The sequence below is a fragment of the Blastomyces gilchristii genome (assembly GCF_000003855.2).
Source record: "Blastomyces gilchristii SLH14081 genomic scaffold supercont1.28, whole genome shotgun sequence".
NCBI lineage: Eukaryota > Fungi > Ascomycota > Eurotiomycetes > Onygenales > Ajellomycetaceae > Blastomyces > Blastomyces gilchristii.
This window is the reverse complement of record NW_003101654.1, coordinates 523,594-551,560: the sequence shown is the minus strand read 5'-3', so window position 1 is coordinate 551,560 and position 27,967 is coordinate 523,594. Positions and strand designations below refer to the sequence as shown.

The 27,967-nt window shown below is 46.2% G+C and overlaps 9 protein-coding genes across 10 annotated transcripts; 4 read left to right on the top strand and 5 right to left on the bottom strand.

Moving 5' to 3' along the window:
• Nucleotides 1-1,912: 1,912 nt before the first annotated feature.
• BDBG_08783 (BolA protein) lies at nt 1,913-3,396 on the bottom strand. The gene is made up of 3 exons (XM_002620800.2): nt 2,938-3,396; nt 2,749-2,855; nt 1,913-2,658 (listed from the first exon to the last, which is right to left on the bottom strand). The coding sequence occupies exons 1-3, from the start codon at nt 3,055-3,057 to the stop codon at nt 2,463-2,465; spliced, it is 423 nt and encodes a 140-aa protein (XP_002620846.2). The 5' UTR covers nt 3,058-3,396; the 3' UTR covers nt 1,913-2,462.
• Nucleotides 3,222-6,313, top strand: BDBG_08782 (AMP-binding enzyme). Its single transcript, XM_002620799.2, has 5 exons — nt 3,222-3,831; nt 3,930-4,228; nt 4,294-5,240; nt 5,325-5,554; nt 5,638-6,313. The coding sequence occupies exons 1-5, from the start codon at nt 3,489-3,491 to the stop codon at nt 5,688-5,690; spliced, it is 1,872 nt and encodes a 623-aa protein (XP_002620845.1). The 5' UTR covers nt 3,222-3,488; the 3' UTR covers nt 5,691-6,313.
• Nucleotides 6,314-6,856: 543 nt separating this feature from the next.
• Nucleotides 6,857-8,202, bottom strand: BDBG_08781 (translation initiation factor 4E). Its single transcript, XM_002620798.2, has 3 exons — nt 7,563-8,202; nt 7,420-7,491; nt 6,857-7,351 (listed from the first exon to the last, which is right to left on the bottom strand). The coding sequence occupies exons 1-3, from the start codon at nt 7,755-7,757 to the stop codon at nt 6,893-6,895; spliced, it is 726 nt and encodes a 241-aa protein (XP_002620844.1). The 5' UTR covers nt 7,758-8,202; the 3' UTR covers nt 6,857-6,892.
• A 125-nt stretch (nt 8,203-8,327) lies between these two features.
• On the bottom strand, nt 8,328-9,862 carry BDBG_08780 (protein sym1). Its single transcript, XM_002620797.2, has 5 exons — nt 9,519-9,862; nt 9,390-9,444; nt 9,212-9,317; nt 8,806-9,111; nt 8,328-8,714 (listed from the first exon to the last, which is right to left on the bottom strand). Exons 1-5 carry the CDS (start codon nt 9,527-9,529, stop codon nt 8,674-8,676), a joined length of 519 nt encoding a protein of 172 aa, XP_002620843.1. The 5' UTR covers nt 9,530-9,862; the 3' UTR covers nt 8,328-8,673.
• Nucleotides 9,762-12,321, top strand: BDBG_08779 (40S ribosomal protein S2). The gene is made up of 3 exons (XM_002620796.2): nt 9,762-10,329; nt 10,479-10,736; nt 10,859-12,321. Exons 1-3 carry the CDS (start codon nt 10,063-10,065, stop codon nt 11,114-11,116), a joined length of 783 nt encoding a protein of 260 aa, XP_002620842.1. The 5' UTR covers nt 9,762-10,062; the 3' UTR covers nt 11,117-12,321.
• Nucleotides 11,116-17,092, bottom strand: BDBG_08777. 2 transcript variants are annotated; one of them, XM_031723727.1, is made up of 6 exons: nt 16,382-17,092; nt 16,170-16,301; nt 16,034-16,100; nt 15,481-15,968; nt 15,282-15,416; nt 11,116-15,217 (listed from the first exon to the last, which is right to left on the bottom strand). In XM_031723727.1, exons 1-6 carry the CDS (start codon nt 16,525-16,527, stop codon nt 15,136-15,138), a joined length of 1,050 nt encoding a protein of 349 aa, XP_031581006.1. In that variant the 5' UTR covers nt 16,528-17,092; the 3' UTR covers nt 11,116-15,135. The 2 variants fall into 2 exon arrangements, with proteins under 2 accessions (XP_031581006.1, XP_002620840.1); XM_002620794.2 differs by having other exon boundaries at nt 16,170-17,092.
• Nucleotides 12,367-14,995, top strand: BDBG_08778 (uncharacterized protein; the record flags this gene model as incomplete). The annotated part of the gene is made up of 3 exons (XM_002620795.2): nt 12,367-12,574; nt 12,701-13,805; nt 13,899-14,995. The coding sequence occupies 3 exons, from the start codon at nt 12,367-12,369 to the stop codon at nt 14,638-14,640; spliced, it is 2,055 nt and encodes a 684-aa protein (XP_002620841.2). The 3' UTR covers nt 14,641-14,995.
• On the top strand, nt 16,642-23,119 carry BDBG_08776 (uncharacterized protein). The gene is made up of 7 exons (XM_031723726.1): nt 16,642-17,536; nt 17,608-19,391; nt 19,452-19,901; nt 19,961-20,544; nt 20,629-20,774; nt 20,867-21,340; nt 21,406-23,119. Exons 1-6 carry the CDS (start codon nt 17,380-17,382, stop codon nt 21,304-21,306), a joined length of 3,561 nt encoding a protein of 1,186 aa, XP_031581005.1. The 5' UTR covers nt 16,642-17,379; the 3' UTR covers nt 21,307-21,340; nt 21,406-23,119.
• BDBG_08775 (isoleucyl-tRNA synthetase) lies at nt 20,942-25,736 on the bottom strand. Its single transcript, XM_002620792.2, has 2 exons — nt 22,232-25,736; nt 20,942-22,148 (listed from the first exon to the last, which is right to left on the bottom strand). Exon 1 carries the CDS (start codon nt 25,662-25,664, stop codon nt 22,455-22,457), a length of 3,210 nt encoding a protein of 1,069 aa, XP_002620838.1. The 5' UTR covers nt 25,665-25,736; the 3' UTR covers nt 20,942-22,148; nt 22,232-22,454.
• Nucleotides 25,737-27,967: the final 2,231 nt, after the last annotated feature.

The following is a 27,967-nucleotide window of genomic DNA, read 5'->3' as shown; positions in this document are numbered from 1 at the left end:
CGGTCGTTATGGTACGTTGTTATTAATAACTCCTCTTATCCTTTCCCCCATACTGGTTACAAATACCAAGAAATACTAATCCGCTTTTGCGCACCAGAAATGTCTCCATACGATCCTCCAGTCCAAGGAGGCTACGATGAACCAAATGACAAGCGTGCGATCCTCAATCAGTGTAAAGATATCGAACAGGGTATCGATGAGGTAGAGAAGTACATCGAGCAGATCCAGGGTCTGTACCGACGTCTACTCACAGATGCGGACCCCACCCGCGAAAATGCGATTCGCTCGCAGGCAGATGGGTTGGCCAGTGATGCGAAACGCCTATACCAGAATCTGATCCAACGCTTGAAGAGCATAAAACAGACCCCCGGTGCTGGAGAGAGCATCAACAGTGCTCAGATTGGCAGAGTCGAGCGGAAGCTCAAATCCGCTATCACGAATTTCCACGCCGTGCAGTCGGATTTCCGCAAGGACTTGGAGGCGCAAATGGCAAGGCAATACCGAATTGTGCGACCCGATGCTACTGATGAGGAAGTTAAGGAAGCTGTTCAAGACCCGTCGCAACAGCAAATATTCAGCCAGGCTGTAAGCACCTAACCCCTTCCCCCGACTCCCCACAAACAAAGCAGCAGGGAATCCATACCAGGCATCAAGAAAAAACCGCCCTCTCTCAAGGTGGAATACTTCTGCCTATTGACAGCTGATACTAATCTTGACCTCTCCCCTGCTGCCACAGCTTATGCAAAGCGACCGACGCGGTGACGCCCAAAAGGTTTCGCAGATGGTTCGCGCCAGGCACGATGAAATCCTGAAAATTGAGCGCGACTTGCTAGAACTTTCTCAGATGTTCCAAGATCTTGATGCTATCGTCATACAGCAAGAAGCTGCTGTCGAGCGGATCGATGAACAGACCGAACAGATCCATGATAATATAACGAAGGGCAACGAGGAAATTGGTGGTGCGATCAAGAAGGCTAGGGCTCGCAACAAGAAGAAGTGGATCTGCCTCGGCATAGTTGGTGAGTATATTCATTCTTATATTTCCATTGAAGGGTTAGCATATTAATTCGCATATTCTACAGTTCTCATTATCCTTGTGCTGGTCCTTTTCTTCGCAATCTATTTCACAGTTGGACCTGGGGGTAACAATGGCGGCAAGTAAGCTGAAATGGTCCGCTGCCTTGTCCGCCTGTTTGCGTTGTTCCTGTCAGTGGAAATTACTGCCAGTGCCTATTATTCTACCATACTCCCTGCTGCTTGAGCCTGAACCTCGTACGATTCCAATGGGCTGTGGTCGAGTCGGTCGAGTCGGGGACTATCCGACCACCCACTCCCCGTTGACTTCCCCCTATTTAGCCAATAGCCAAACCGCACGGCTAGCCTGAGTCTTGCATCAATCTACCCGTACTCCTCCTCTCTTCTTATTCCCTTCCCTTCACAATCCAATACCCCCGTCGGCTCCAACACCCGCCGAGGTTTTCCAGTATCCTTTCTACCCGCACTACCATACCCGTATCGCGGTTTTGGTATACGAAATCCTCAGTTCGGTTACCTTCCATTATCCCACTTATTTTCTCCTTTTTCCAAGCCTTTTAAATTGTTCAGTTTCGGCGTACTATTCTCATCCCTTTTTTTTTTTTTTTTTAATTCCGTTTCCTTACTTTTTGTACTGTGACTACTCTCTATCTAGCCTTTCCTCGTTTATCTCCTCTGCTTTTTCCATACTCGTGTACACAGCCACTATCCCGTGTTTCTTATTCCTTCCTATCTAGTCCCGTTTTTAATACTCGTGTTTCGAAGTTGCTCTATTTATTTTTAGTTTATTCCATTTTAAAAGGTGAGTGTCTGGTTAAGAAAAGAAAAATAGTCTGCTCTGCGCCTTGTATGCCATTTCTTCTGTTCTCCCCGAAAGACGAAACTCAACACATAGTAATATCCCATTCAACTCTATTTTATTTCTTAGCATTCTGACTTTGTTCTCCTTGCTGTGTTTTCAATTTTACTGTCTACTGAATTCCATCCTTCGTCATTGCCTGTTCTTTTAATCTCTTTTTGCTCGTCTTCGCCTGCCATCCATTGGATTAGATATCTCTTTTGTATTAACTACTTTTGCGGATTATATATGTATATTTTCTATTGAATCATATTTTTACCAACCGACTCTCGTTTCCGGTTGATCACTCTTCGAAAAACGAAGAGGCTCGTAGTGGGGAATTTTATAGCTTTGACACGTACCCAACGGGAAGACTGGAACGAGTTATATATATATAATATACCTCTGTATATGAGAATGGCAAGAGCTCCAGGTCCAAGAGTAGAATTTATTCCTATACAGTTGTTTATATCAGATAGCTCGCTATTTTATTGTTACAGTTAAGACGGCGCACTTCGTCTTCATGTAGATGTATAGATATATTAACCCACTCACATCCATATCCACATCCAGCACACGTTTAACCCTCTCACTCCCCCGCCTCAACCTCCTTCTCCTTCGTCCCCAGCTCCCGATCCCTCGCCTCCTCCTCCACTGTCCTTGTTTTCAACTGCAAGGCATGGATTCCCCCTTCCCGCGCCAACTCCTCCTTCAGCGCGGCATAAACCATGCGATGGCGTGCGGCTTGCGTCTTGGCTACGAACGAGGGTGATGTTACTGTGATGCTATTTGGGTTTAGAATCGCGGCGGGCCCTTGTGTGAATAAATGAGGGGGGAAAGGGGGTAGTTAGGTTGTTAGGTAGGGGGATTGTTACTGAAAATGCGTCTCTGTCGATGTGTTACCGCGCATGGGGGCGTGGTGGGCGTGGAGTTTTGAGTCGTTCCGGATTATGAGGGTGGAGGGTTGGAGGGTTTGTTGGAGCTGGATTTGGTTTATCATTGTTAGCAGCCGGTCTCTCCGTTCCTGGCTTGAGAGATATGATATGGAAATATATCATTGATACCTTCTCGCGGATGGCATCTTCCATCGGCGTAGACGACATGGTGGTTGCGCTGGAGATGGAGCGGAGCTGTCCGGTTAGCAGCAGAAGATGATTCTGGCGCGGGAGAATGGAGCGGAGCATTGGGTATGTTTATGAGTATCTGTGGATATTGTTTCTTTTGGAGAATAATCGCATATGAAGACAGAAATTAAGAATGTTCGATCGAGCTTGTTAAAAGATACCAGTTTCGTGGTTAAATACTTAAATATTGGTTTGGTCCTTTTTTCGCTGGCGGGATTTCTCCCCCCCGAAAGTCATCGACCATTTTTTTCAATCTTCCATCCCTATAATAAATATCACAGTTTCTCGCTCCTCTGTCCACACCCTAGAAACATTCCTCTGTATTGAGAAGGATGGCGTCAATGTCTTCGGTCGAGCTGCATATACACATAATCTCCTCAATAATCTAATAATTCAATTCCTCTTGCTCGTTCTCTGCGGCATGGCCGAAAGCTATATTTATACCAACCACCAGAAGCTCTCCGCAGATTGTATGCTTCGGAAGATCCAACATGCTCACCTCACGCAGGCTAATATCTCTCACTCGCGCATCTTGCGGCCGTTCCTTGAGACCTTCTCTCAGAGCTTATCTCTCTTCCGGCTCTCTCCTCCAAACTCGCCTCTCCTCCACCCTCCCTGACCTACCCGTCCTCCGCGCCATACAAAATCACGACCCGAAATCAATAGCCGTCGTTCACAGCGTCTCCGGCCGATCCTTCACCTATGGCAGCTTAATTGGCGATGTCTTGCGCTCCCAAGAGGGCCTGTTGCAATGTGCTGCTGCAAGCTCTAAAAATGTAGTTTTGCGCGGGTCACCCGTGGCTTTTTTGGCGGAGAATAGTTATGACTACGTAGGTACTGTTACAAGCTCAATCAATCTAGTATTACCAGATGTATACAACCGGATATCGTTATTGAAGGGTGGGAAAATGCTGATGGTTTTGAAACTTTAGTGACACTGCTCTCCATCCTTGCTTGCGACGGCATCGCCCTGCCCCTTTCACCAAGCTTCCCAGCTGGAGAGTTGAGATACATTCTGGACAATTCGCAGACTGGTGTATTACTGGCAACGGAAAAATATAGCAAGAAAGCTCGGGAACTAGTCGAGACCGATCTAGAAAATGCTCCAGTGTTGAGAACACTTGATAAGATCGAAAGTGGTGCTGGTCCAACTGCACAACTGCATTTTCAAGATGCAGCAGACTTGCGGGGTGGAATGATGCTATACACGTCGGGAACTACGAATAGGCCTGTGAGTAATTTTGGCAGGATGTACAAAGCTACCCGCACCTTTATATATTAACGCACGTACAATAGAAAGGAGTCCTCCTCCCCCAAACCGCTCTCTCAGCGCAAGCCCGGTCCTTGGTCGAGGCATGGGAGTACTCACCGGTCGACCGGCTGCTCCATGTCCTCCCCCTCCATCACATCCACGGCATAGTCAATGCCATTCTCACTCCGTTACTAGCAGGCTCGTCTATCGAGTTCATGTTCCCGTTCAACCCAACCGCAGTCTGGAACCGACTAGCAGCCCCATTCATGCCATCCAACAAATCCATCAGCGATCATACTAAACCAAACAGGGAGAAAATCACCTTCCTAACCGCTGTCCCAACAATATACAACAGACTCCTAACAACTCACAAAACCCTCCCATCAGAAACTCAACGAGCAGCACAAACAGCCATCTCGCCGGCAAACCTCCGGTTGAACGTCTCCGGTTCTGCCGCCCTACCAACCTCCACAAAGGCCGCGTGGAAGCAGCTTAGTCACGGCAATGTCCTCTTAGAACGGTACGGGATGACTGAAGTCGGCATGGCGCTCAGCTGCGGTTTGGATTTTGCTGACCGCGTCGACGGCAGTGTCGGCTGGCCTCTCCCACATGTCGAATGTAGGCTTTTTGACACGGACGCCAACGAGGTTATTAGACCCGGTGAGGAGGTTGACGCCAATGGGCGCGAGAGGGTGGGTGAAATCCAATTGCGCGGGCCGACAGTCTTCAGGGAGTATTGGAAGAATGAGAAGGCGACGAGGGAAGAGTTTACGGAGGATGAAGATGGAAAAGGACGTTGGTTTAAGACAGGCGATGTGGCTGTGCGCAGACATGTTCGTGGTGCTGGTGCCGGTGCGAGACAGAACGAGGAAGGACAGGAGTGGTGTCGCGGCCCGTTGTATTTCATCCAAGGCCGCAGGAGTGTGGATATCATCAAGACAGGTGGTGAGAAGGTTAGCGCGCTGGAGGTTGAGAGGGAGTTATTATCGTTGTATGTTGCGCAACCCTCCCCCCTTCCTTTCGCGTCATATAATTTCCAACAGGTAGGCATGGCAACTTGTTAACTGTAGCATAGACCCCAGGTCACAGAAGCAGCTGTCCTCGCGCTCCCCTCGCACCAATGGGGGCAGAAGGTCGGGGCCGTCCTCGTCCTCAACCCCGATTTCGCAAATACCGGTCACGGCGGCAAAACATGGGGGATAATGGATATGCGTCGTGCGCTTAAGGGGAAGCTTGCTACGTATAAGATTCCGTCGGAGATACGGGTGTTGGAGGATGACTTACCGCGCAATGCCATGGGCAAAGGTATGTAATTTTCCGACGCCCGCTGCGGTACTGGAGAGGGAGGGATATGCGGGTGGCTGACTGATTGATATAATGTGGGATAGTTAACAAGAAATTGCTGGCGAAGTTGGTTTTCGCGGATTTGCTAGAGTCGTAAGCGGTAGGTGATACGTTGCATTTTCCTTCTTCCCTTACGGGATGGATGGATTGGGGATGAGAGGAAAGGGAAAGATGGATGCGATGCTTTCACACGGTATAACACGATGCACGCCGTTATTGTGTTTTCATAGATTGATCGATGGAATATGGGATGGACGCATAGAAAGGAAATACATAGACTTATACGATAGACGGGCTTTTCCAAGGCTGCCTCTCCAAACCATATTATACTACATAGAAAGAAATACTGACTTCCCCCCCCTCCGTTCCTTTTCATGTTCCCCCCGTCATGATGAAAATATGTGGCTAGGCCTAGGTAACTTCAAGTCTGATTTCCCTGTTGTTATTGGTTATGGTTGTTTACATATTCAATTCCATAACTCTGAGCCCGGACTTGAATGGCTACAACGTTGTGTTGAGGTAGTCTGCGCATATACAGCTGGCTTTGACCAAATACATACCTCACCAACACAAAAATAATATTGTCTCTTTCTTGGGGTTACCTATTAAGATGTATATGAATTGCCAAATAGACAAGGAACATAAAAGCTAGACTCAGCAGAAACTGGAAATGAAGCACTACAGCCTATGAAAAGCAAGACGGGGCGAGAAAAGAGAAAAATATAGAAATTATTAGAACACATGGTAACTGAGCAAAGTACAAGCGGATTCTTTTTTGTAAACGCAATCTAAACGGGGAAGATAAACAGGGGTGGATATTTTGAAATAAAAAAATAAAATAGAAAATAGAAAATAAAAAGGTATCAATCGAAATAATGTCGGATTGCATTTGGGATTGGGGATTGGGATAATGATTATTCCGCGGGGCCACCTGGAGGGAATTGGTAGATAGAGTATTCAGAATTAAAGCTGATGGCGTGCAGTCGAGTGTGTCCCGTAGATTGGAGAGGTTTTAGAGAAATGGAGAAGGCATGCATTTGCGCGGTACTGAAGCCATGCCATGCCGTGTCATGCCCTTTTGGTTCTCCTTCACCTTGTAGGAACCATCCATATACCCTTCCCATCCCATCCCGTTACACAGAAAACATTAGGCAATAATGCCACGCCCATGTAGTAACTCCACTATTCCACATCGATTTGACCTAGTCGCTTTTCCATAAATAATAAAAAAAAAAAAAAAAAAAAAAAAAAAAAAAAAAAAAAAAAAAAAAACCCCCTCCCACTTCCAGCTTCCAGCCCTCAGACAGTAAATTTCGCCTTCGCCCTCGTACTTCCCGAGTGTGCACTATCCGTATGTCCCGAGAACTCCAAAATTTCTTCCTCCTTCAACCGTAACACCTCCTTAAACCTCCGCCCGATAGCATGCAAAATCTCTTTGCCCTTTTCCGCCGGGCGGCCCTCAGGAGTGCTCTTGCCTACCGTCCGCGTCCACAGGCCGATTCTGTAAAACCCTTTGCGCACGTTCACAACGACGCCCATGACTTCGTTGTCCTCGTCATTTTCGAGGGTTTCGCCGATCGCGGCGAGCTGGGCGTGTAGCCAGAGATCGTCGATGGGGACATTCTTCTTGTCGCGGAAGGAGTAGGACCATTTTCCGCCGTGCTTGTTCTGCTGGTCTTCCCACTCCGGGCGGACACCCTTTTTGAAGAGGTGGTAGTCGGCTTTCAGGCCCAGTTCGGAGGTAGGGGTGATGTTATTCTGCAGAGTTCCTTTTGTTAGACGCACATATTAAACTTGCCGTGTTTCAATCTTCGGTAACAACTCACGTAGATGCCCCAGAATTCCTCGACAGAGCCAAAAGTCACGACCTCCTTCAACAGCTCGTTCCAGTTGTCGCCCTGGACAAAGTAGAGTCAGCCAGCATAAGACATCCGAGCCGTTTTCTTCGAGGTAAACTGTAGAAAATTACCTTCCCACTTGGCGGCTTGGTAAACCAGAGCGTCCACTCATGCATTAGCGGGTGCTTGACATTGAAGTTATTAGGGTCGTGAAAGACAGTAACCGTATCACCCAGCTTTGACTGAGCACCAGTAACGTCAGGGGCTGCATTCTCATCGTTTGCAGGTTTTGGGACCGCGACGCCGTTCTCTGTTGCGGTAGCCATGGTGGGTGAAGTCGAGGGGAAACGAGGAGAGAGTTGCGGAGTGTTGAGGAACCAGTGCGCGCGGGGTGAGATGAATGGAGAATCTCTACAGAGTGAGCTGGCGCAAGATGTGAAGAAGTAAAAGTGAAGAAGAGATGAAGCCGGCAGAAAAAAAGGATAAATAAATAGGAGGAGATGTGAGGAAGGCTCGAACGGCGGAGGAGGCTTTTGTGTGATAGTTATGTAAAACGCCACACAGTCAGGAGGGAGGGATGAAGAAGACCCGTAAAGTAGAGAAAGCCGCGGTCTGCGCCAGGCAGAGTAAATAGTTAAGGAGGATTAGATTAGAATCTAGGAAGATGGTGGATTGTAGGGTTGTTGTTGGTATGTTGGTATGTTGCTTTGTTGGTGGTTGGTTGCGCTGAAGTCGAGGAATTTTTTTTTGGCTCTGAAGTTTGGATGTTTTGCAGGATTTTAAATATTTATCCCGGATTTTTGAACTATTATATTTAAACCCCCAACCATTTGACTATTTATTTGAATATGCGGAGGACAGAACAAGATATTTATTTAATATTGACCCTACTGAAGCTGAGAAGGTTAATCAATCAATTTTATTGAGATGAACTAAAGGATTTAATGCTATCGCCCTCTCCAAGTCTCTAGAAATGTTCTCAGGAGGCAAGTACATATATGTAGAGCAGTTAAACAAGAATCGACAAATACGGTACATAGTTAGATCCAGACAAACAGCAAAATATTGACGCCTGTGCAATAGCAAATCTATAGATAAATTCATAACTTCCTCCTAGCAAAGCCAGCCCATAGATATTGAACGGGGAGAACAAAACTGTCTCAGCCCAAGTGAGAGATGCAACCAAATAAGACTGAAGATGAATAACCTCCCCATTAGAATCTAAAAATGAAGTATAAAAATCTATTTCCGGCTATTGATGACGCTCAGGACACAGTTCCAACCTGTTTATTCCATTAGTCGACGAGAATATTCAATGGATCCCCGGAGAAGCATTAAACCACTCTGACAGACAAAATAAAAGATATTACGTACCCAAACTAACAAGATTGACCACCAGCACACGATGCTGCAGCGGTACCAGTGTGAAATTGACCGCCTGCACCCACGGCCAGATCATCAGGTTCGCCTTGTAACCGGACCAGTAGCTGTTTTTCAACTTCTCAAGCGGATCGTTGCCTTCCATGATGGACATGGAGGAGAGGAAGAGGAACATGTGTGTTGGGGCGAAGAGGAGTTGGTCGCCGCAGACGCGCGAGGCGATGGTGAGTCTAGGACTGCGCAGGACGATGTGCCGCTCCATGAATTTGTACCAGGTCGTGGCGCCGGGGCCGAAGATTGCTGTGATCTTGTTAGAACATGCAACTGACTGACTTGCGGGATAAATGGACTCCAAAGGATTCATAGAGAAAAAGGAGTGGTGGATGGGATGCAGGCTTACCGCCGCCATACAAGGCCATTCTAGCAGTGCGGGCATAGTCGTGGTGCTCCAGGCCGACCTTGTCTACCAGCTGTTGGGCGAGGACATCTCCAGCACCGAAGAGGATCTAGATAGCTCAGAAAAGAGTCAATTACTCAAGCGTGAGATTGAGATGAGGACATAGATTTGAAACACGTACAGCGCTCCCAATGCTCTGGGTAATCAGCGGCCGCCTTGCCAGTTGAATATGATACCTAGAGGACTATTAGCATGGGTTGTCCGTAGCCACTAGGGTCCGCTGCTATCTAGACTAGACTTGAGGACTTACCACTGCAACATTTTAAAATCAAAGCAATTGGAGTAAGGACAGACAATCAAAGAATGACTATATAGAATCTCAATCCCTCACCCAGCTATATATTCTATCATGGCTCTGGAGTCTGTGGTCTCTATGATGCATTCTCTCTCCCCAGAACTTCCCCCAAATCCAACTCTTCCACCCGCAGCTCCGAGCCTCCGCATTTGGCAGGGGAGGTGGAGATCGTGAGTCTTGGCGGGTGACTAATCCCGTATTGTCACGGCCTGCATCCGCTGCCTGGCGGCTCCGTTAGGGCTTAGGGTTTAGGGCTTAGGGTTTTTCCAGAACTTCTTCGCCCAACTCGCTTAGCCGCGCTGACTCAGCATCACACCTCCCGCTGCTTGTTCCTTCGCTGTGTGTTTGTCGGCAGCAATTCTGAAGGGAAGGTCGACGACGACGACGACGACGACGAGAGACGAAACAACAATCCAACCTCCCACCACCGCCAACTCCCCCGCCCTTCTCCCAATTCTTCTGTTCGTTCGGTCGGAAATCCAGCTTCGTTCAACTAATCATGGCTGACGCTCCCCGTGGTGGTGCCCGTGGAGGTTTCGGCTCGCGTGGCGACCGTGGTGGTGACCGTGGCCGTGGACGAGGACGTCGTGGCCGTCGCGGCCCCAAGAGCGACGAGAAGGAATGGCAGCCCGTTACCAAGCTCGGCCGTCTCGTTAAGGCCGGCAAGATTAGCAGCATGGAGCAGATCTACCTGCACTCGCTGCCCATCAAGGAATACCAGATCGTCGACTTTTTCCTGCCCAAGCTGAAGGATGAGGTTATGAAGGTATATATATCTACATATCTATATATCTATTCCCAGAAGTTATATTTCGGGGGAGGATGTCCAGCTGCATATATTGGGGAGGGGGTTGTATTCGAGAAGACGGAGACTTGAAATGGATTAATAGCTAATCCAATGGTAAATATCTATAGATCAAACCAGTCCAGAAGCAGACCCGTGCCGGTCAACGCACACGATTCAAGGCCATCGTTGTCATTGGCGACTCAGAGGGACACGTTGGTCTCGGAATCAAGACCTCTAAAGAAGTAGCGACTGCCATCCGTGCCGCCATTATCATCGCTAAGCTCTCCGTTCTCCCCGTCCGCAGAGGTTACTGGGGCTCCAACCTCGGTGAGCCTCACTCGCTCCCCACAAAGGAGAGCGGAAAGTGCGGTTCCGTCACTGTTCGGGTATGTTTTAATATTATTCTTTCAATCACATCGGATTTTGGGTGAAGAGGGAAAAAAAAAAAGAAAAAAAAGGCAAATCAAGGGGTGTAAATCTATGGATATTAATCATTATATGAAAATAGTTGATCCCCGCCCCCCGTGGTACTGGCCTCGTCGCTTCCCCAGCCGTCAAGCGCCTCCTCCAGCTCGCCGGTGTCGAAGACATCTATACCTCCTCCTCCGGCTCCACCAAGACCCTCGAAAATACCCTGAAAGCCACCTTCGTCGCTGTCGCCAACACCTACGGATTCCTAACACCTAACCTGTGGAAGGAGACCAAACTCATCAGAAGTCCCCTAGACGAGTTTGCTGATGTGCTGAGAGAGGGCAAGAAGTACTAGGCGTTTCTTATTTGTGCTTTGTTTTTTTGCGTTGATGTCATTTTACGAATTAATTGATTCGTTTATCAATTGAGTCGAAATTTCGTGGATGTGGATAAAATTACATTTCTGAAAAAAACGATTCCATGAGATGAAGAAATGATCGCATTTGATTAGGTACACTACGCATTCCACAAAAAGTAGCCGGGTACAAATTAATTTCTTCTTGGTGTTCTACCCTCCCTTCTTGCGATACGCATTTCGATATTATATATATGTATACCTTGGGAGATGAATGTTTACCCGTTCTGCTTCTCCCGAGCAACACAGACAACGGTCGATTAACAGGAGCGACTCAACTTGGTAAATTTTCCGCACCTCGGCAAACGAGCGTATGCAATTCAAGGAGAACCAGAGTCCAGCGCTTTTCAGAGAGGGGTTATTTTGCCTGTTTACGCCTAAATATGTCTTTTTAAGACCGTCTGCGAGACAACCATTTTGCGTTTATCAGCATGCAGCCCTCTCAAATGCCAAACCGGCCCTTACCCGGCTGGCCCCCTTTACGAGCGGCTACTGCGCTGTGTTTTCAAGCGTGGAGACAAATTGGATTCCCGGATAGAAATAGAGACAGAATGTATCTCGCTTCCATTTAGACAATGGTATTTCGGAGAGAGGAGTGGGCTGCAAGTGCTGATGGGTTAGATATCTGTTCTTCTCAAGGGGTTGGTTGGTTATATGCAATGCGCCAACGGATATGACCCCGCGAATTCATAACTAGACAATGTCTAAGCAGTTTGTACTGAATGAATCCTATGAGCTTTTCTGCAGACAAAGGATGGTGCGTCTATACGTATCGTACGACATGTATCTCAGGTTCCTTTTTTTCTATGAACGGAACATATATTGCGATTGCAGGCGGATTCATCTATATGCCATTGGGATAGTTAATTAGTCACTTCGAGTCAATGAGAATGAAGTATTTTGATAGTATTTCTTAAATGGAAGAACAGAATGTATATAGGATTTCTCTCTATTCGCATCTCATCGCCAGCAGAACAACAACATGCCAGCTCTGGAGAAGCAAGTCACTATAGCAACACCTTCACCCATTCACCCTGAACACGTATTGCTCTTTGGAACTCAACTTAGCTCGATGCAATCCATTTCTGCCTTCGATGCTTGTTGTCATACATCACCCATAAAAGCTTCACTCGAAATCAACACACAACCAGCATAGGTAACATAGACATAGCAAGGGCCGTCAAATAAGCATGGCGTGGTACGTTTCAGGGAGGAGTTTCTTTCGCGACTCGAGCGATGAGAATGATGATGGTGATGAGAAAGGCGATGGAGCCCACATCGATTTCACGACGAATCGTATTAGCCCCAACCTCGACATTGGGGCCAAAGCTAAAGATAAAGATAAAAGGAGGGAGAAAGGGGGAAGAGCCGGAGACACGGAAACCAGGAGACAGTCGAGTATGTACTCTTGATATAAGCATACGACTCAATTCACTCTATGACGTGCACCATGTTGTTTCCACCTACTTTCTTGAAGTGTAGAGTATATATACCGTCCATGATACTAATTGGTAAACAATACAGTTGCAACAAGCTCCTTGCTGCCTTTCCCGTGGAGCAAAATCACCATATCAGACATGAGGGACGCGAGTACGAGCCCGGAGAGAAAGAGCGGCAGAAGAGAACCCACGTTGATTTCAATTTCAACCTCAGCTTCTAAGAAGCAGCGGCGTTGTAGCATGAGTGATGCTCCAGCGTGTCTAGGACTCGGGCCAGCTCCAAAAGTTAACCTAAACATCGACGATAACACACCTGTACCGTCAGCACCGGCAAGCATGATGTCAGCACAAGAACACTTCGCGTCAATTCCAGCAAAGAAATTTGCGGGAAATATTCACTTTCGTAACCCGCGCGAGGCCGATGATGGTGGGGACGCTGAGGATGGGGATAGTATCAATTGCAGCAGCGTCGGGTTACTGCGTTCTGCGTTTGGGAGCAGAAGCAGCAGCGGCAAGAAACGCACGGCTGTTGGAGCTGGAAATCAAGTGACATCGTTGCACTCGTCGAACCATTTGGCTCACGCTACTGTTCCGGCTGGGGTTATGCCCACTGCCACACGCCGGCCCACTGACAGTGGCTGGAGCGGGGATTTTGTCCACTTGTTTATGGGTGGTGAGAGCTGGAATCGGTTCGAGTTGAACTGTGACACCTTGAATCTTGATCTTTTCTGGCCGGCTGTAATGGGAAGCAGGAAAAAAGAAAAGGGAAAGGGCAAGGAGCAAATAAAGGGTCAGAGGAACGAGAAAGGTAAAATGAAAAAGGAGGACGAAAGTGAGAAGCGCAAGGGAGAAGCGAAGGAGGAAATACTCAACCCCTTTGACGACGAGTACGAGATCACCATCTCGGACGATGATGACACTGATGACAATGATGACGATGACATACTCCCTGTCGAAGCGATAGCACCGCTGTGCAATTTCCGCAATCTGCGTTTCTTGAAACTCGCCGGGATGAGCCAATCATACCAAAAGTACATCTGGCAGGCTGCTTGGTTAAACCCTGGTCTTGAGACGTTGGAGCTGGAGATGGCGCTGGAGCCGTGCATTCGTCGCGCCTTTTCTGGGTGGCCATACATTAAGGGGGGCTGGGTTCAACAGAGAAAGCCCGACGGAGAGCAGGGCTCATACTAGTAAGTTGCCATTTGTGTTCAACAAATAGCTGTCTCCAAAAATAGTCTAGAAAGAAAGTATTTCTAAGGAGTGTTTATATTCTCCTCTTTCAGTGGCGACGATGGAAAAGGTATTTTGCACCGCCGAGTCGGTATCGGCGAATACCTGGATAAATACGCCATTGTGCACGCAAAGGCTCGCGCGGCTCGCATGGGAAGCACCCTAAATCTACTACCAGTTGTTAAACTCACCCTCACCGGTTTTGTCGTCGACGCGGAACCCTTCCATCTCTTTAACCCGCACCGCCTCCGCTTGATCAGTTTCAAGAACGATTGTGTCGATGCAGGCTTTACATTGCCGGAGCGAATGCGCGAGCAAGTCGTTGTTTCTTGGCCGAAACTTCTGTCTCAACAGGCTATCGCTGCTCGACGGGTCAAGCATGGCGAGATCAAGCTGATTGACCACTGGTCAAAGAGGAAGAAGCTCGCGAGCCATACGCCAGCATATTGTTCAGCATCCTCAGTAAAATCAACAGCAATAACAACAGCAGCAAATACAACAACAGCGACAGCAGTATCAGTAACAACGGCCGGGAAATCAAAAGCAGCGGCTCCGCATAAAGACACCGCTGTGGCCACGCCGAATTTCTCCTATCCCAATCCTCACGCGTCTGTGGGCAGTCCGACGAGTGCTGCCAAATCCTCTGCAACTGCAGACAATACGCACAAGGGTAAGGGTAAGCAGATAGATGGGAACATGCTATGCGCTGCAGATTCGAGGGATATATTCAAGGAGGACGTCAAACCACAGCAGCGGCGGAGGTTGTTTTCGTCGCTGAAGAAGGCTAGGCGCTGACTAATCCGCTTGGTAGCCAAGGGATGAACCTACATGCCACTCACCACGTTGCACGTATCAGATAGCTACAAAACGGATTCCCAAACATTTCTCATTGTTATAGCTAAGCCCGCTAGATATTGAACATGATGACACGATTTAGGTACCGATAGCTAAGCAATTTTCCAAAGATACCTTAAAATGCACCATAAATAAGCTTGTCAATAGACAAATATGCTCACAAAACGTACTTTTGTGATGGCAACCAATTGGAAACAAGCGAGAAGATTTCCAAATTGTCATATAATTCTTCCAAAACAAAAAAAAGAGAATTGAGCAAGAGAGTGGAGGAGACTTGGCTACCAGTCAAGCCCCCTGTGGTTAGTCAGAGTTTCCTAGAAGGCCTTACCGCGCCTGCATACAAGAGATATCGCCCGAGATCGATGTTCGTCGGGACATTTTAATTAGTGGGCACGAATAGTCGAGCCTGCTTCACGTCCGTAAAAATACTGGCGCTTAGGATCCCTCTTCATCACCGATTCGAATGGTTCCTTCAGTTCCGACGCCCCGGGCCCAGAATCCATCCATATTCAAGGAACTTCGCGGCAATGTAAGCTCCACACCCTGACATTGATGAAACATAAGGAATAAGAATAACTTACTAGGCTGACATGCTATCGTGGGAGATGAGGAGCCAGTATCCGAAAAGGCCCTGAAGGAGGATGTCCAAAATGGCGTAGGTAACGACCTCGGCGTCAATACTCATGCGACGAGCGTTTGAGGAAGCAGCCCAGATTCTGAAATAATTTTTTTTAACATCGGTCTCTTTTCCAGACGTGAAGTTTATTATTGTACACTTACATTGGGTAGACCAGCAAGGCAACTAGCGCAACGCCAGAGAGCGACCCAAACAGCGTTTTCGTCTTATTATCCTTTGATGCAACTGCCCTGCGGCCGTTGAATCCGATTTGATACACGATTGTGAGATATGCCAAGCACGAAATCGTATACCATGCCCATTTCCGACCAGTGGGTCCTCCATATGCACTGATGGCCCCAGTCACAACCATGACAAGGTTCGCAGCGATGGAAACCAAAAGGCTGGCTCCGTTCATTCCGGACAGAAGAACCAGGATGATGAGAATTATTGGGAACGTCAAGCCCCAGTTCACATATCGCGCCCAGTACACCTCACGGTAAATATGTTGGACGGTATCGGGGGCTTTTTTGTGGTGCTCGTGGATGATAACATGGTTATACGCCTTTCCGCCGCCTGTGGCCATCGCAAAATAAGCGAGGAAGGATATGGTCGTCACTAACGAGACAAGGACGTGGAATAGGCGTTTTTGCTGGGAGTGAGCTTTGTTAGCTGGACATTCTCTATGTATATCCAGTCTTCTGAAGGGAAACTTACAACCGGTGCTCGAGCAGCTAAGATATAGAAAATAAGAGAGGACAGTAGCATAAGAATTGCAACCACCCTAGTAAAATCATTAGGATACGTGCTGTATTTTATTTATTTTCTTTTTATCTTCGTGAAGTAGACGCACCATAATGTTCGATGGCCCGTGCCGCCTATTTCTTGAAAGATTGGCTCGTTCGGGATAACAGTCGGGATCGGGCCGACTGTAGACAGGGGCCTGAAGGCATCAAGTTTGGTTGGTTCAATCATGACGGGCGAACTGTCGATATCCAATTTCCAGAAGTTAAAAAGAGGAGATAATAGTTATATGGAGATAATAGAGTAAAAAGATATAAAGACCTTGGGCATAAAAGGCAGGAGCCTGGAGCCTGATTATATATATGTAAATATATAGAGATAGAGATTCTTGGACTGATGGAGGCAAAACCAGGCGGATGGCGATTGAGGCAATGGCAGGTCAGACATCGTGAGGTCAGACTCGTCATACATCATTCCTATGCAGCGCAGGTATGGAGGCTGCAGAGGTAAATGTTGCATGAAAACCGGTTCCTTGGAATGCTCTTCATTCTGTCACGGCACCTTCGTCATTGCTGAGCTAGTTGCTGTCCAATCGGACGAGCTCAAAAGGCTGGCAAGGGTAACCTGTCATGGGCCATTCCTGGCAGCACACAGAACCTTGAAACGGTTAGTCATCGTCGAGGTTGGTTTCTCAAGGTTCGGCTGGAAAACTCGATAAGAATAAATGATTGTGGAGGATCTTAAGAATCCGAATATTGGATGTTCCATTTCCCAGCTGTTTGGAGTCTTCTATCATTTGAGGAACAGCGAGTATGAGAAATCCGGACCCAGGCTAGGCTGGATTAGCATAAAACTATGGAAAGCCGTTGAGTGGTTTCCTCATATAGAGGGGAAGGCGGATTACAATCGCATGCCCCGTCGTTAACAATAACGTCTGATTGTCGGGAGGGAAAAGGAGATATCCGTGAAATTGGAAAACGAATGAAGATAAAGAAAAAGAAAAGAAGAAGAAAAGAAGAAGGAAGAAAAGACGAGGTCGACCATCGCGAAGTCACGGGACCAGAGCATCTCCACCTTTTAGCGCACATCAACGCATTGCAACATCTATCGCAATGAGACACAGGCAGGCATGTCTAGATACTTGCCTGGAGATACAATTCGTTCTTTACTTGCTTAATTGCAATTTGTATTCGATATATTGATTTTGTATATGCATGACTACATCTGAACCATCTTGGTGTGGCTCTTTTCGTTGGCTCCCTCACTTTATTTATCCCCCCACCAAGGTAGCTTGCATCTAGCATTGCAGTATCAATCCTATGTCTACCTTAAGTAGGGATCTTGAGAAGTTTGCTTCTGTGGACAATGGCGACAAAAAGTGCAGCGCGTTAAGCCTTGTGGATGAGAAGCCCTGTGAGGCTCTTGCAACGTCCTCTAATGGCCTGTTTTGTCCCTTTCACTCTAGACAGTGTCATGGTATGTTGCAAATCCATGCCTGGGAAAATAATATATAATATGATGACCCATCTGAGATGATGTATGTATAGGCCTCTATATGGGTTATAAAACTAGAAACGCGAAGTTGGATGAGCTTCGTTCCTGTCCGCCTGAACAACTGGCTAAAAGATCGGCCAAACTTGCCAATGACTTCTTTGACGACCTTGGGAATGAAAGTGCACTTTCAGAAATCCATGACCACCTGCTACAGACATATCGTTTGCTTGACCGTGTCATCAAAGCCCGAAAACTCCATCATGGCCATTTCTACGCCCAGGCCATGGACTACGGCCACCAGAAATATCTAGACGCTCTTTTACAGCAAAAGGTAACTGTTGCCACGGCCTTGGAACGAGTCACTCGCCGAACCGCAGAGGTACTGTATAAGAAACGCAAGTGGTTCCAATGGACAACCAAATGCCAGGAAGAGGAAGAAAAAATGCGCGAGAATGAGAAGAAGAAAATTAAAAGAGAGGCCGCACTCTTTAGGAGACAGGTGAAGGAAGTTGACCGGCGTATGCGTGAACTACGTATAAAAGAACAGAAGAAACAACAGGATGACTTTCTTCAAAAGGTGTACGAGGAGCGAGTTGCACAAGACGCAGAATCCTGGGACCCGATTGAAGATGTGCTCGACAACGAGCGTGGCACTTATATTAGTTTGATCGAGCACTTCCTTTGGCTAATAGACACGCACCCAGAGGAAACTGGTGCGGGGGATTGCGCCGTGCCACAGCAACTGGATAATAACTATGATACCCACAGTACGGATACAGTGTTACTTTCCACCCAAGAAGACGACGCAGCAGCTACACAGAAAATGCCTCCTACTGCCGCTTCTAAAAATAAGAGGAAAGGCAAAAAGGGCAAGGGTAATCATCCAACTGCTGCGGAGGTGGAAACGAGGTTGGCGACTGGCCAAAAATGTACTGGAAACTCTGATTCAAACATCGAAAATATCGAAAGCCGTGAACAGATGGGCGCCCGACTTACTGAAGGAATGAAACTTGATGGTGCTGTTTTTCTGATGAAGGGCACGCCTGAAAATCCGGAAGTCACGTCGGATCGGATCTGTCCTATCCCAGCTGATGAAGTTGACCACCTATTGGATGATATAGCGGAGATTAAGAACTACCTTTTTTGCCGATTGTTGCTGGGGAATGCTGCTCTCCTGCCAGCTGCTCTACGCTCCTCTACAATTAACGACTTCTTTAATGATCCTGACGTGACCGTAAACGGCCTGAGGGATATATGTTTGAAACTGGAGCAGCCAGAGCTACAAGATATTCGTGATGCGTGTGCGGATTTCGCTCGCGGTGACACTGATAGTGCAGAGTTTTCCGATTTTGATGAAGAAGAGGAGCCGGAACCGGAGTCGGATGACGATGATACTGACGATGATTGGGTTGTTCGCCGCTCGCATCGACGGCATAATATCCCTGATAAATGGCAATCAAAGCGAGAGAAGAAAATATCCGCGAAGCGAGAGAGGCGGAAGAAAACCCTGGATGCAGGTGGTGCAGGAGAGGGACAGGGCTCAGCAATTGACTTTGGGCAATTGGATAGTGAGGACAGTCGTATTCAACAGAAAATTCGAGTCAAACTCTGCGGCCGGCATATTTACAACTACCCTAGCACTAAGTCCATGTCCCGCGGGGGCTGGTTGCATTTTAGCATCATCGCAAAAGATTGCAATTTCTTCAGAGCCGTGGAACTTTGCAAATCATGGGAAGAGTTCTTTGAACTGAATATCCTGGCTAGCTATAACTACTTCCCGTCACCGTCATGGTTACTATCTACGAGCCATGCCATGCATAGCGCCCTTCTCAAAATGGTAAGTTTGCGTTCCCCGTTTGCTAAAGAGAATATAAGAGCTGATTCAACTGCTTTTTAGGGTTTCATACCATTTTACATGGAATCCAAGGCAAGTTCACTGACAATAGGCGAGGAAAGGAGCATAGGCCGCCGCAGGAACCATGTTGTTCGGGAGGGGAGAAATTACATATGCGCTCAGATGAAACGTAGCAACCCTGTCACTCGCAGGTGTCTTCAATATGTATCAATGCAAGCCTCCCGCATGATGCTCGTCGTCCGGGATGGTAAAACTGGCAAAATACTCGTGAAGCCCCCAGACGACAATGCCTGGCTCTTCCGCGAAAAGATTGGCCATAGGCGGGGTTCTCAGGCTCCATGGAATGTAATTAAGCGAGTTGATGAGGCGTTCTTCAACGAGATGGAGCGTCGACGGGCCTTTCGGCTTGGCTTTGATGATTTTTACGACGTATACATCTGGAGTTCCACATGCGGAGAGCCGTTTGAGGCATTGTACGGCGGCATAATTGAGGTTTGTCTCGTGTTGTCATTTGTAATTCACTTTAATTCACCCTCGCTGACGTTTAATAGATGTTATACAAATCCCACCGCGTTACTCGGCCAGCTCAAATTCTCGGGGCTTCCGCGCCCTATTTGAAAACAGTTACCAAGGACCCTAAAACTTATCGGATCCGAGATATCAAGCCTGGAGAGCAGGCTGAAAGTGTCCATGATGCGTATGAGAGAGAGGATACAATATTTCGATTCCGCACTTCTAAAGGTAAAGTCGGAACAGGCTTGCCGAGCCAGATGAAATATAATGAAGCCGACGCATTGGAGGACGCTATCCTTTTCCCTGAAGAGTTCACGGGCGAGGCAACGTCGAATCGCATGAGGGCGATGAGAAACAACTTAACAGATTTCGAACAAGGGCGAATCAAGAATTATGTTAAACGTTTCGCCTATGATCTCGAGAGTGATGAATATAATTCCGAGGATTTTAACTCTGATGAGTATTATTCTGACGATGAGGAGGACGAGTGGGTGGGTTCTGAAATTTCGGATAGTAGCTTAAATCAAAGTGGGCAGAGTAAGCTGGAGGAATCGGATAAAGATACAGCTAAAGCTAAAGGTGGACACGAGGAGAGCGAGGACGGTGGTGACGTACCAGACTCGTATGATATTCCCACCCCTTTCTGTGTCTTTTCTTGAAGCGTGAACTATTTAACGTAGGGAGCATGCTGATATCCATGAACTAGGAACCCGTCAAGTGAAATTGTGGACGATTTCTTCAGAGCACTTGAAAAGGCAGACGACCTCCTGGAAACATTCGGACCCGGGCCAGAAGATGGCAACGACATGCGACTTGAATTTATGGAATTTCTGGAGCGCCAGAAAGCCAAAAGTAGGTGGCACAGCGATGATTTTCGGAAATATGCACACGCCCCACTCGTTAGCACAAAATAGCACGAAATAGTTGTTGCTGACTCGTTGTAGTTTTCAAGGAAGCCTGGCACCGGGCGGATCTGGAGCCACATGGCTTTTCCCAGTGGAACGAGCTCCTCCAGATCCGTTCCAAATGTGATACAAATATCTCCTACATGACAGCAACAGTAGCAAACTGGTGGAAACCGCTGGTATTTCTGGACTACCACCCAGGCACTCATTCGAGGGTACAAGCAGATGCGCGATATGCATCCTTAATGAGTTCATTATTTTTCCAAGCCGGAAATGTTTTCTTTGACAACGGTCCGGAAGGGGACGAGCTTAGAAAGTCGATGCTTTTCAGGCAGGCGGAACGCGGCCAAACACTTCCAGATAGGAGAGGTTATCGCTGTCCCACCTCCAGAGGCAATAAGTTCTTTGAGGAGTTTGATGAACTTGCGGGGAAATGCCAGAAAAATCAGACGCACCTCTTAGATGAGACCCCCCCGTAGTGGGACGTAGCGCTCCGGCCCAATATTGCCCACTGTGAGTTAACCGGCCAAGAGTGCGAAACCGAAGTCATTTAGTTTTTCAAGGCTAATAGAATATAGTGTTCAAGGAGGGCGTCATCTGCCTATGCTATGAACCGGTAGACCAGATCCCAGGGCAAGCATTCGCTGCTCGTGAAATGGACCGGCCTCTCGACCTCTTCATCGACTTCCGCAATATGTTGCATGAAATCCACATGCCTCCTGGGCGCGAAGATCCGGCCAAAATCTCAATCCCTTTCCTACGTAACAAGATTAAATCCCACGCCGCTCGCCAACCAAACGCGCGCTTCTCCTTTCTCAGAGTGTGGTCTGGCTCGCACTTCTACCCACTGATGATTGGCTATGATAACCGTCTCTGGACCTCGTTCATCGATGAGATAGGACGAGCATGGTCGTGGCGCTTCATTCCGAAGGACATGCCGTTCTCTGACTGGAGCATGCATCACAACCTCCAGCAGCGGCTTGAGCCCTACAAGAAAGTTTTGCGCGACAAGGTTGTGATCAAACGAGATATGGTCCTTATACTTGCGGAAGATGAGGAGGAGCTTCTCCTGCTGACCTCGGCAGTAACGTTTGCCATCCAGACCCAGCCTTGGAGACTCGAGGTGGATTATTGGAAGAGCTTCATCAATGTTGAGAGTGCGTTTTTGGATGGACTGCAGGATGGGTGGTATGATTGATTTGATGGGTGCTTTTGCTCAACCCTCTCCGTTTTTGTTTTGGGTTTTCAGTTGATATTCGTCGTGCTTGTCTAAATGATAGAAAGATATATGCCACTTGATTGCTGATCCCTCTGGAGGAGCCTAGATATAACCATATTTTTAGTTAGAGGATCTGCTAGATTGGATGATCATTGGTAGACAGGTCCAGTTAGTTTGGATCTTACTTCAACTTGATTGAGCTGATGCAAGTTACGGTTTTTATTATCGATGGGCTGAAGAGGCCCTTCGCCTTCCCCTGGCGAAACAAATCATTACAGAAACGTCTTTTAAGAGTAGCGAACACCAAAAGATTTAGTTTAACGAGGTCTATTTTACAAGTGGGTCTATATACATACATATTACCAACCAAAACGGCAAAGTATTCCAACAACACTAATACGCACCGCATCAATTACTACTAGCCGAAGCTACACCAGTAGTCTCATGGGGCTCCCCCAGCAGTTCCTCCATAGCATCGACGCACCGCTGGCACAGCGGATCATCCTGCTTAGGCTCCAAGGGCACTTGGTATCGCCAGCATCGCCCACATTTAATCGCTTGAGGGGTATATATCCAAACACGCCCACGCTGACTGCTCCCAGGGAACTCGAAGTTTGAGTTGTATTTCCACTCAGCATATTCAATTTCAGGTGGGGGTGCTGCATCATTGTACCCGACTGTGACAGAGGAAACGACGAAGAGGTCTTGTAATTCATCGCCGAATTGTTCAAAAATTGGCGCCTGGGTAGCACTACAGGGGACGGAAATGTGGATGAATGACTGTAGTGAGGAGCCCATTTCCTTTTTATTGCGTGCGTTTTCTTGCATGGTTTTAACTGCTGTGTTGATAGCCATCAGTAACGGGAAACTTTCTTCCAATTTGTCATTTTGCCACTCTGGCGAGGGTTTGGTCATGACGCGCTGTAAAGGTGGTGCGAATTTGGTTTTTATGGTTTCCGGCGTGTGCTCCCATGATTCTTCGACGAGGAGGGGCACCAAAGGCGCCAGCAAGTTTTGGAAATGGTAGTATATGTGGCAGAGTGTTGTCTGGGCGGCTCTCCTGCTCAGACTATCCGGGGAATCGGCGTACAGGCGATCCTTGAGGGATTCGATGTAGAAAGCGGAAAATTCCAAATTGGCCCATTTAGTGATAGCAGTGACTACCTTGTAGAACTCGAAGCTTGAGTACGCATCCTGACACGTTGTGACGAGGTTCCGAAGCTGGAGAAGCGCGATCCTGTCAATGATGCGTAACGACTCGTGCGGAACCGCGCGGCTTGGGTCGAAGTCTTGCAGAGATCCGAGAAGGAGTTTGAAAGTTACCCGGTATTTGTGAAGATTGGTGTTGACGGCTTTGAGCACTGGCTGACCGATGACTATGTCCTTGGTGTAATCACTGCTAGCGACCCATAACCTAAGCGCATCGACTCCAAGGGCGTCATATACAGGGCTCTTCGGCTTCTCCGTCTGCCCCTTCATTTTTTTCAACTTCAATGGAGGTAGAAGCGTCCCGTCCATGATTTGACTTGGGCTAATGACATTCCCGATCGACTTACTCATTTTCCGAGAATCTTTGTCAAGGGTAAATCCGTGGGTAATGAGGGTTTTAAATGGTGCTCGAGAAAGGCCGGCGTTCTTCCCCAAGGCCAGGTTGTAAGCAACATATGTCAAGAGGCTTGATTGAAACCACCCCCTATGCTGGTCTGTCCCTTCAAGATACACGTCTGCCGCATAGCCTTCGACTGAAGCGGTGGCTTTCACTTGCGTCCAGCTAGAGCCGCTATCAAACCACACATCCATAGTGTCCGTTCCTCGTTTGTAGGCAGATCCGGCTGATGTTTCCAGAAGGGCAGCAGGTATCCAAGCAGGGTCGTTCTCATTATCCGTCCACCAGGCGTCAATTCCACGCTCGTCGATAACCTTCATGATGTGAGTGACCGATTCCTGAGTTAGAATTGCCTCCCCGGTTTCTCGATGGTAGAGGGCCGGAATCGGCACACCCCAAGCTCGCTGCCGTGATATACACCACTCGCTACGATTTTTGACGAAACTCTCCAGTCGCGATTTTCCAGTTGCAGGCACAAATTGCACATCCTCCAAAGCCCGGATGGCATTATCACGGATATCACCAACATCAGCAAACCATTGCTCAGTGGCGCGCACTATCACAGGAAGCTTTGACCGCCAGTCATATGGATATTTATGCTCATACTTGTGTTTGGCAAGAAGTTGGCCCTTGCTCTCCACATATCTCAAAACTTCTCGATTGCCCTCGCAAAGTACAGGCTTTCCGCTGAGCATCGAGGGGTTCGAAGGCATTGCCGCTTCCGTGAACAAACCTCCATCATCAACCGGAGTATGGAATGTGATGCCGTGAGCCTGGCAAACCTCATAGTCCTCCATTCCATGTCCAGGAGCACAGTGAACAAGGCCAGAACCGCTGTCTGCTGTCACAAAATCTGCAGCAATAACGCGCTGGGGATCGGAGCCGTCCTTGAAAAGCGGGCGATATGTGGCTTTGGACACTAATTCAGAACCTAGAATCGGAGAGCCTATAACTGTGATTTCATCATCTTGTAACAGCGATTGAATATATTCGCGCCGAGATGAGCCAATAACGAGGTATCCATGCCTTTCCGATTTCACAACAGAGTAATCCAAAGTAGGGCTCACGGCGATGGCTGCATTGGCAGGCAACGTCCACGGCGTAGTAGTCCAAATAACGGCGGAGACCTCGGAGGTATTTGGTGGTAGCATATTTTGTAGTTGAGACGGCATTGACACAAGGGGGAATTTCACTAGTCCAGCTGTGGATATGTGATCATCTTTATATTCCAACTCAGCCTCAGCCAGTGCCGTGCGCGATGAAGGAGACCAGTACACAGGCTTGAATCTCCGATATATCAAGCCCTTCTCCACCATTTTCAGAAATACATCCAGCTGGTTTTTTTCAAAACTCTTATCCATCGTCTTCCAAACACCCTCCCAATCTGCCATGACTGCCCACTTTTGAAAACCCTTCTTCTGTTCCAGGACTGTCCTTTCTGCCAGCTGCCTGGCAGCTTTACGAATCGCCGCAGCAACCCCATTCCCATTTTCGCCCGCTTCAAGCCTCCCCAGTTCTTTTTGTGTTTGCAATGCCTTCAGCTCAATCGGTAGCCCGTGGCAATCCCAGCCAGGTACAAAATCAATCCTTTTCCCCGCTGCCAACTGGACCCGGCAAATGATGTCCTTTAGGATTTTATTCAAAGCGTGCCCGACGTGCAGGTCGCCATTGGCATACGGGGGGCCATCGTGGAGGACGAACCGGTTATCATTGGGGCGATGGCGTTGTTGCCAGGCGTAGAGGTCCTTAGTGCATCGCTCCGAGTACTTGACCTGGTCGGTCAACGACACACGAGGGGGGAAGGTCGATTTGGGAAGTTTGAGTGTCGACGACCAGGATCGCACAAGGGACCGTGACAGCTCTGGCATGCTCCTGTTATTGCAGCATATCTTGGCCTGGTTGTTGAAGGCTGGAGTTTTATTTAGGAATTGAGATGCGGTTCCAGAGTTGCTCAGAGAGGGAAAAGTTAAGTAAACGAAGTTACCGAATACGGGGAGCTTACCGATATCCATACCGGAAAAACGTAGGCTTATTATACGACCGGGTTATGGTTGTTCCGCCGTGCCAGTTGCCGACACCATCACTGAACTGTAAATCTTAATATAATGGTGAATAAGCTGTGGAATCATTGTAAATAAGTTATGAACAGGAAAAAATTATCATTATATTGACAATGTCACTGATTTCTATCTATGTAATCACTAACTCTAAAAAATGTCTTATTCACTAGAATTATTCTCTATTAGAAATCTGTCATATTTCTATCTAATTTCTTCTGAATTCTCTGAATCATCTCTCTCTTATTATCATCATTTCCTGTTAGACTGGCCGCTGAGATTATGAATTTCATGTTTAGTCTCATTTAATCTGATCTCATACATTTTTTGACATGAATTCTGCTGAGACTAGTTATTAAAAAAACATGTAAAGTGATTATATATAAGATCTTAAAATGAAATCATAACTTGAAAAAAATGAGAAAGTGATCTCATTTAATCTTATTTAGTCTCATTCTTGACATAAAGTTACTATTTTTAGACATTTTAAGGTTTTTTTTAAACTATTTTTAATTTTTTAAAAAGTAACACTTTTTGATAATACTTAAATAAGATTTAAAGTCATTTAAAGTAATAAAAATAATTTAAATTGAGAAGTGAAAATCATAGTCTTATTTGAAAAATATAATAAGAGTAGATAGTAAGTCTCACTGAAACAGTATGAAACTACTATTTAATATTAAAACTATGTAATAAGATCAGTTGAATTGATAATAAGACTATTAAAAAATCTAATTCTGGTTTCAAACATAATTATACAGTCAGTCTATTTTAGACTGACTACTGAGATTATGAATTTCATATTTAATCTTATTTAATCTGATCTTATACATTTCTTGATATGAATTTCACTGAAACTAGTTATTAAAAAAACATGTAAAGTGACTATATATAAGATCTTAAAATGAAATCATGACTTGAAAAAAATGAGAAAGTAATTTCATTTAATTTCATTTAGTTTCATTCATAGTATAAAGTTACTATTTTTAGACATTTTAAGGTTTTTTTTAGACTATTTTTAATTTTTTAAAAAGTAACACTTTTTAATAACACTTAAATAAGATTTAAAGTCATTTAAAGTAATAAAAATAATTTAAATTGAGAAGTGAAAATCATAATCTTATTTAAAAAATGTAATAAGAGTAGATAGTAAGTCTCACTGAGACAGTATAAAACTACTATCTAATGTTAAAACTGTGTAATAAGATCAGTTAAATTGATAATAAGACTATTAAAAAATCTGGTTCTGATCTCAGATATGATTACACAGTCAGTCTAGTCTATTTCCTGTTATATTTATATCAGTATTAATATTTATTTCTGTGAACTTGCAAATTGATGTTGAAGTTTTCAAAGAATCAGTGTCAATAATTATTCACTATTTAAGAGAAGAAATTTCAGAGAAAGAGTCAGAAGTAATATATTTATTTATCTATATTATTATTAACTTCTGTATAAATCTGGGAATCATTTTACTGATTCTAACTTACTTTTTAACTAAGAATGTCAAGAGTTTCAGAGCTGCTGCCCCGGTGGCTGAATGGTTAATACGGCCACCCGGTAGTGCCTTGGCGTGGGAAACCAAGGCGCGTGGGTTTGAAACCCGCAGAAGATACATTAAATTCAGAACTCAAGCATCTCAGATTTCTAATAAATACAGAGATGTATAAATCACTTTAATGAATTACTCTATGTTTCTGAGCTGAAAAGTTATTATCACATGTATTTAATTATCACTTCTTTGTATTTTTCTATATTCTTATTATCTTGATATAATCTTAACATCTGTATTTTCTTCTGTATAATTAACACTTGATCTGTATTTAACATCACATAAGAACTCATTATAAGCTTCACTTGCATATAAGTATAATGAAAGAATAATAATAATAATAATAATTCAGAGCTGCTTATAGCCAGAGAATCAATCAGAGTTAAAATATCAGAGAAGAAGAAGAGAAAAAGATTAGTAGCAGTAGTAAAGATATTAGTATGTAAGAGGCCTACACTGAATAGATCAGTATAATATTGATAGGTCTTATATAACAAAGAGAAAAACATTAGAGAAGGAAAGAAAGAGAAAGTGTGAAAATCAGTGATCAGAGTAAATATTTATACATGTATATAATGATGTACACAGTGAGGCTTCAGAGTGGCAGAATCTATACATATTTATAGCAACTGAGAATCAGCAATTGAGAGTAGCTGAGAATCAGAGTGTACATAGCTGAGAATCAGTGATCAGAAGTGACTGAGAG

Coding starts and splice junctions, on each gene's coding strand:
- BDBG_08779 (XM_002620796.2), top strand. CDS start 10,063: ATGGCTGACGCTCCCCGTGGTGGTGCCCGTGGAGGTTTCGGCTCGCGT. Junction 10,330..10,478: donor TGAAGGATGAGGTTATGAAG/GTATATATATCT, acceptor AAATATCTATAG/ATCAAACCAGTCCAGAAGCA. Junction 10,737..10,858: donor GCGGTTCCGTCACTGTTCGG/GTATGTTTTAAT, acceptor ATATGAAAATAG/TTGATCCCCGCCCCCCGTGG.
- BDBG_08781 (XM_002620798.2), bottom strand. CDS start 7,757: ATGGCTACCGCAACAGAGAACGGCGTCGCGGTCCCAAAACCTGCAAAC. Junction 7,492..7,562: donor CCAAGCCGCCAAGTGGGAAG/GTAATTTTCTAC, acceptor TACTTTGTCCAG/GGCGACAACTGGAACGAGCT. Junction 7,352..7,419: donor AGGAATTCTGGGGCATCTAC/GTGAGTTGTTAC, acceptor GGAACTCTGCAG/AATAACATCACCCCTACCTC.
- BDBG_08775 (XM_002620792.2), bottom strand. CDS start 25,664: ATGGATATCGGTAAGCTCCCCGTATTCGGTAACTTCGTTTACTTAACT.
- BDBG_08780 (XM_002620797.2), bottom strand. Junction 9,318..9,389: donor CCCAGAGCATTGGGAGCGCT/GTACGTGTTTCA, acceptor TGAGCTATCTAG/ATCCTCTTCGGTGCTGGAGA. Junction 8,715..8,805: donor GGTCAATCTTGTTAGTTTGG/GTACGTAATATC, acceptor TGGAATAAACAG/GTTGGAACTGTGTCCTGAGC.
- BDBG_08783 (XM_002620800.2), bottom strand. CDS start 3,057: ATGCTCCGCTCCATTCTCCCGCGCCAGAATCATCTTCTGCTGCTAACC. Junction 2,856..2,937: donor AAGATGCCATCCGCGAGAAG/GTATCAATGATA, acceptor AACCAAATCCAG/CTCCAACAAACCCTCCAACC. Junction 2,659..2,748: donor TCGACAGAGACGCATTTTCA/GTAACAATCCCC, acceptor AAACCCAAATAG/CATCACAGTAACATCACCCT.
- BDBG_08777 (XM_031723727.1), bottom strand. CDS start 16,527: ATGACGAGTCTGACCTCACGATGTCTGACCTGCCATTGCCTCAATCGC. Junction 16,302..16,381: donor TCCTGCCTTTTATGCCCAAG/GTCTTTATATCT, acceptor GGATATCGACAG/TTCGCCCGTCATGATTGAAC. Junction 15,218..15,281: donor CACGATAGCATGTCAGCCTA/GTAAGTTATTCT, acceptor ATTGCCGCGAAG/TTCCTTGAATATGGATGGAT.
- BDBG_08782 (XM_002620799.2), top strand. CDS start 3,489: ATGCTCACCTCACGCAGGCTAATATCTCTCACTCGCGCATCTTGCGGC. Junction 3,832..3,929: donor GAATAGTTATGACTACGTAG/GTACTGTTACAA, acceptor TTGAAACTTTAG/TGACACTGCTCTCCATCCTT. Junction 5,555..5,637: donor GCGCAATGCCATGGGCAAAG/GTATGTAATTTT, acceptor AATGTGGGATAG/TTAACAAGAAATTGCTGGCG.
- BDBG_08776 (XM_031723726.1), top strand. CDS start 17,380: ATGTCTACCTTAAGTAGGGATCTTGAGAAGTTTGCTTCTGTGGACAAT. Junction 19,902..19,960: donor TGTACGGCGGCATAATTGAG/GTTTGTCTCGTG, acceptor GACGTTTAATAG/ATGTTATACAAATCCCACCG. Junction 20,545..20,628: donor GGTGGTGACGTACCAGACTC/GTATGATATTCC, acceptor TCCATGAACTAG/GAACCCGTCAAGTGAAATTG.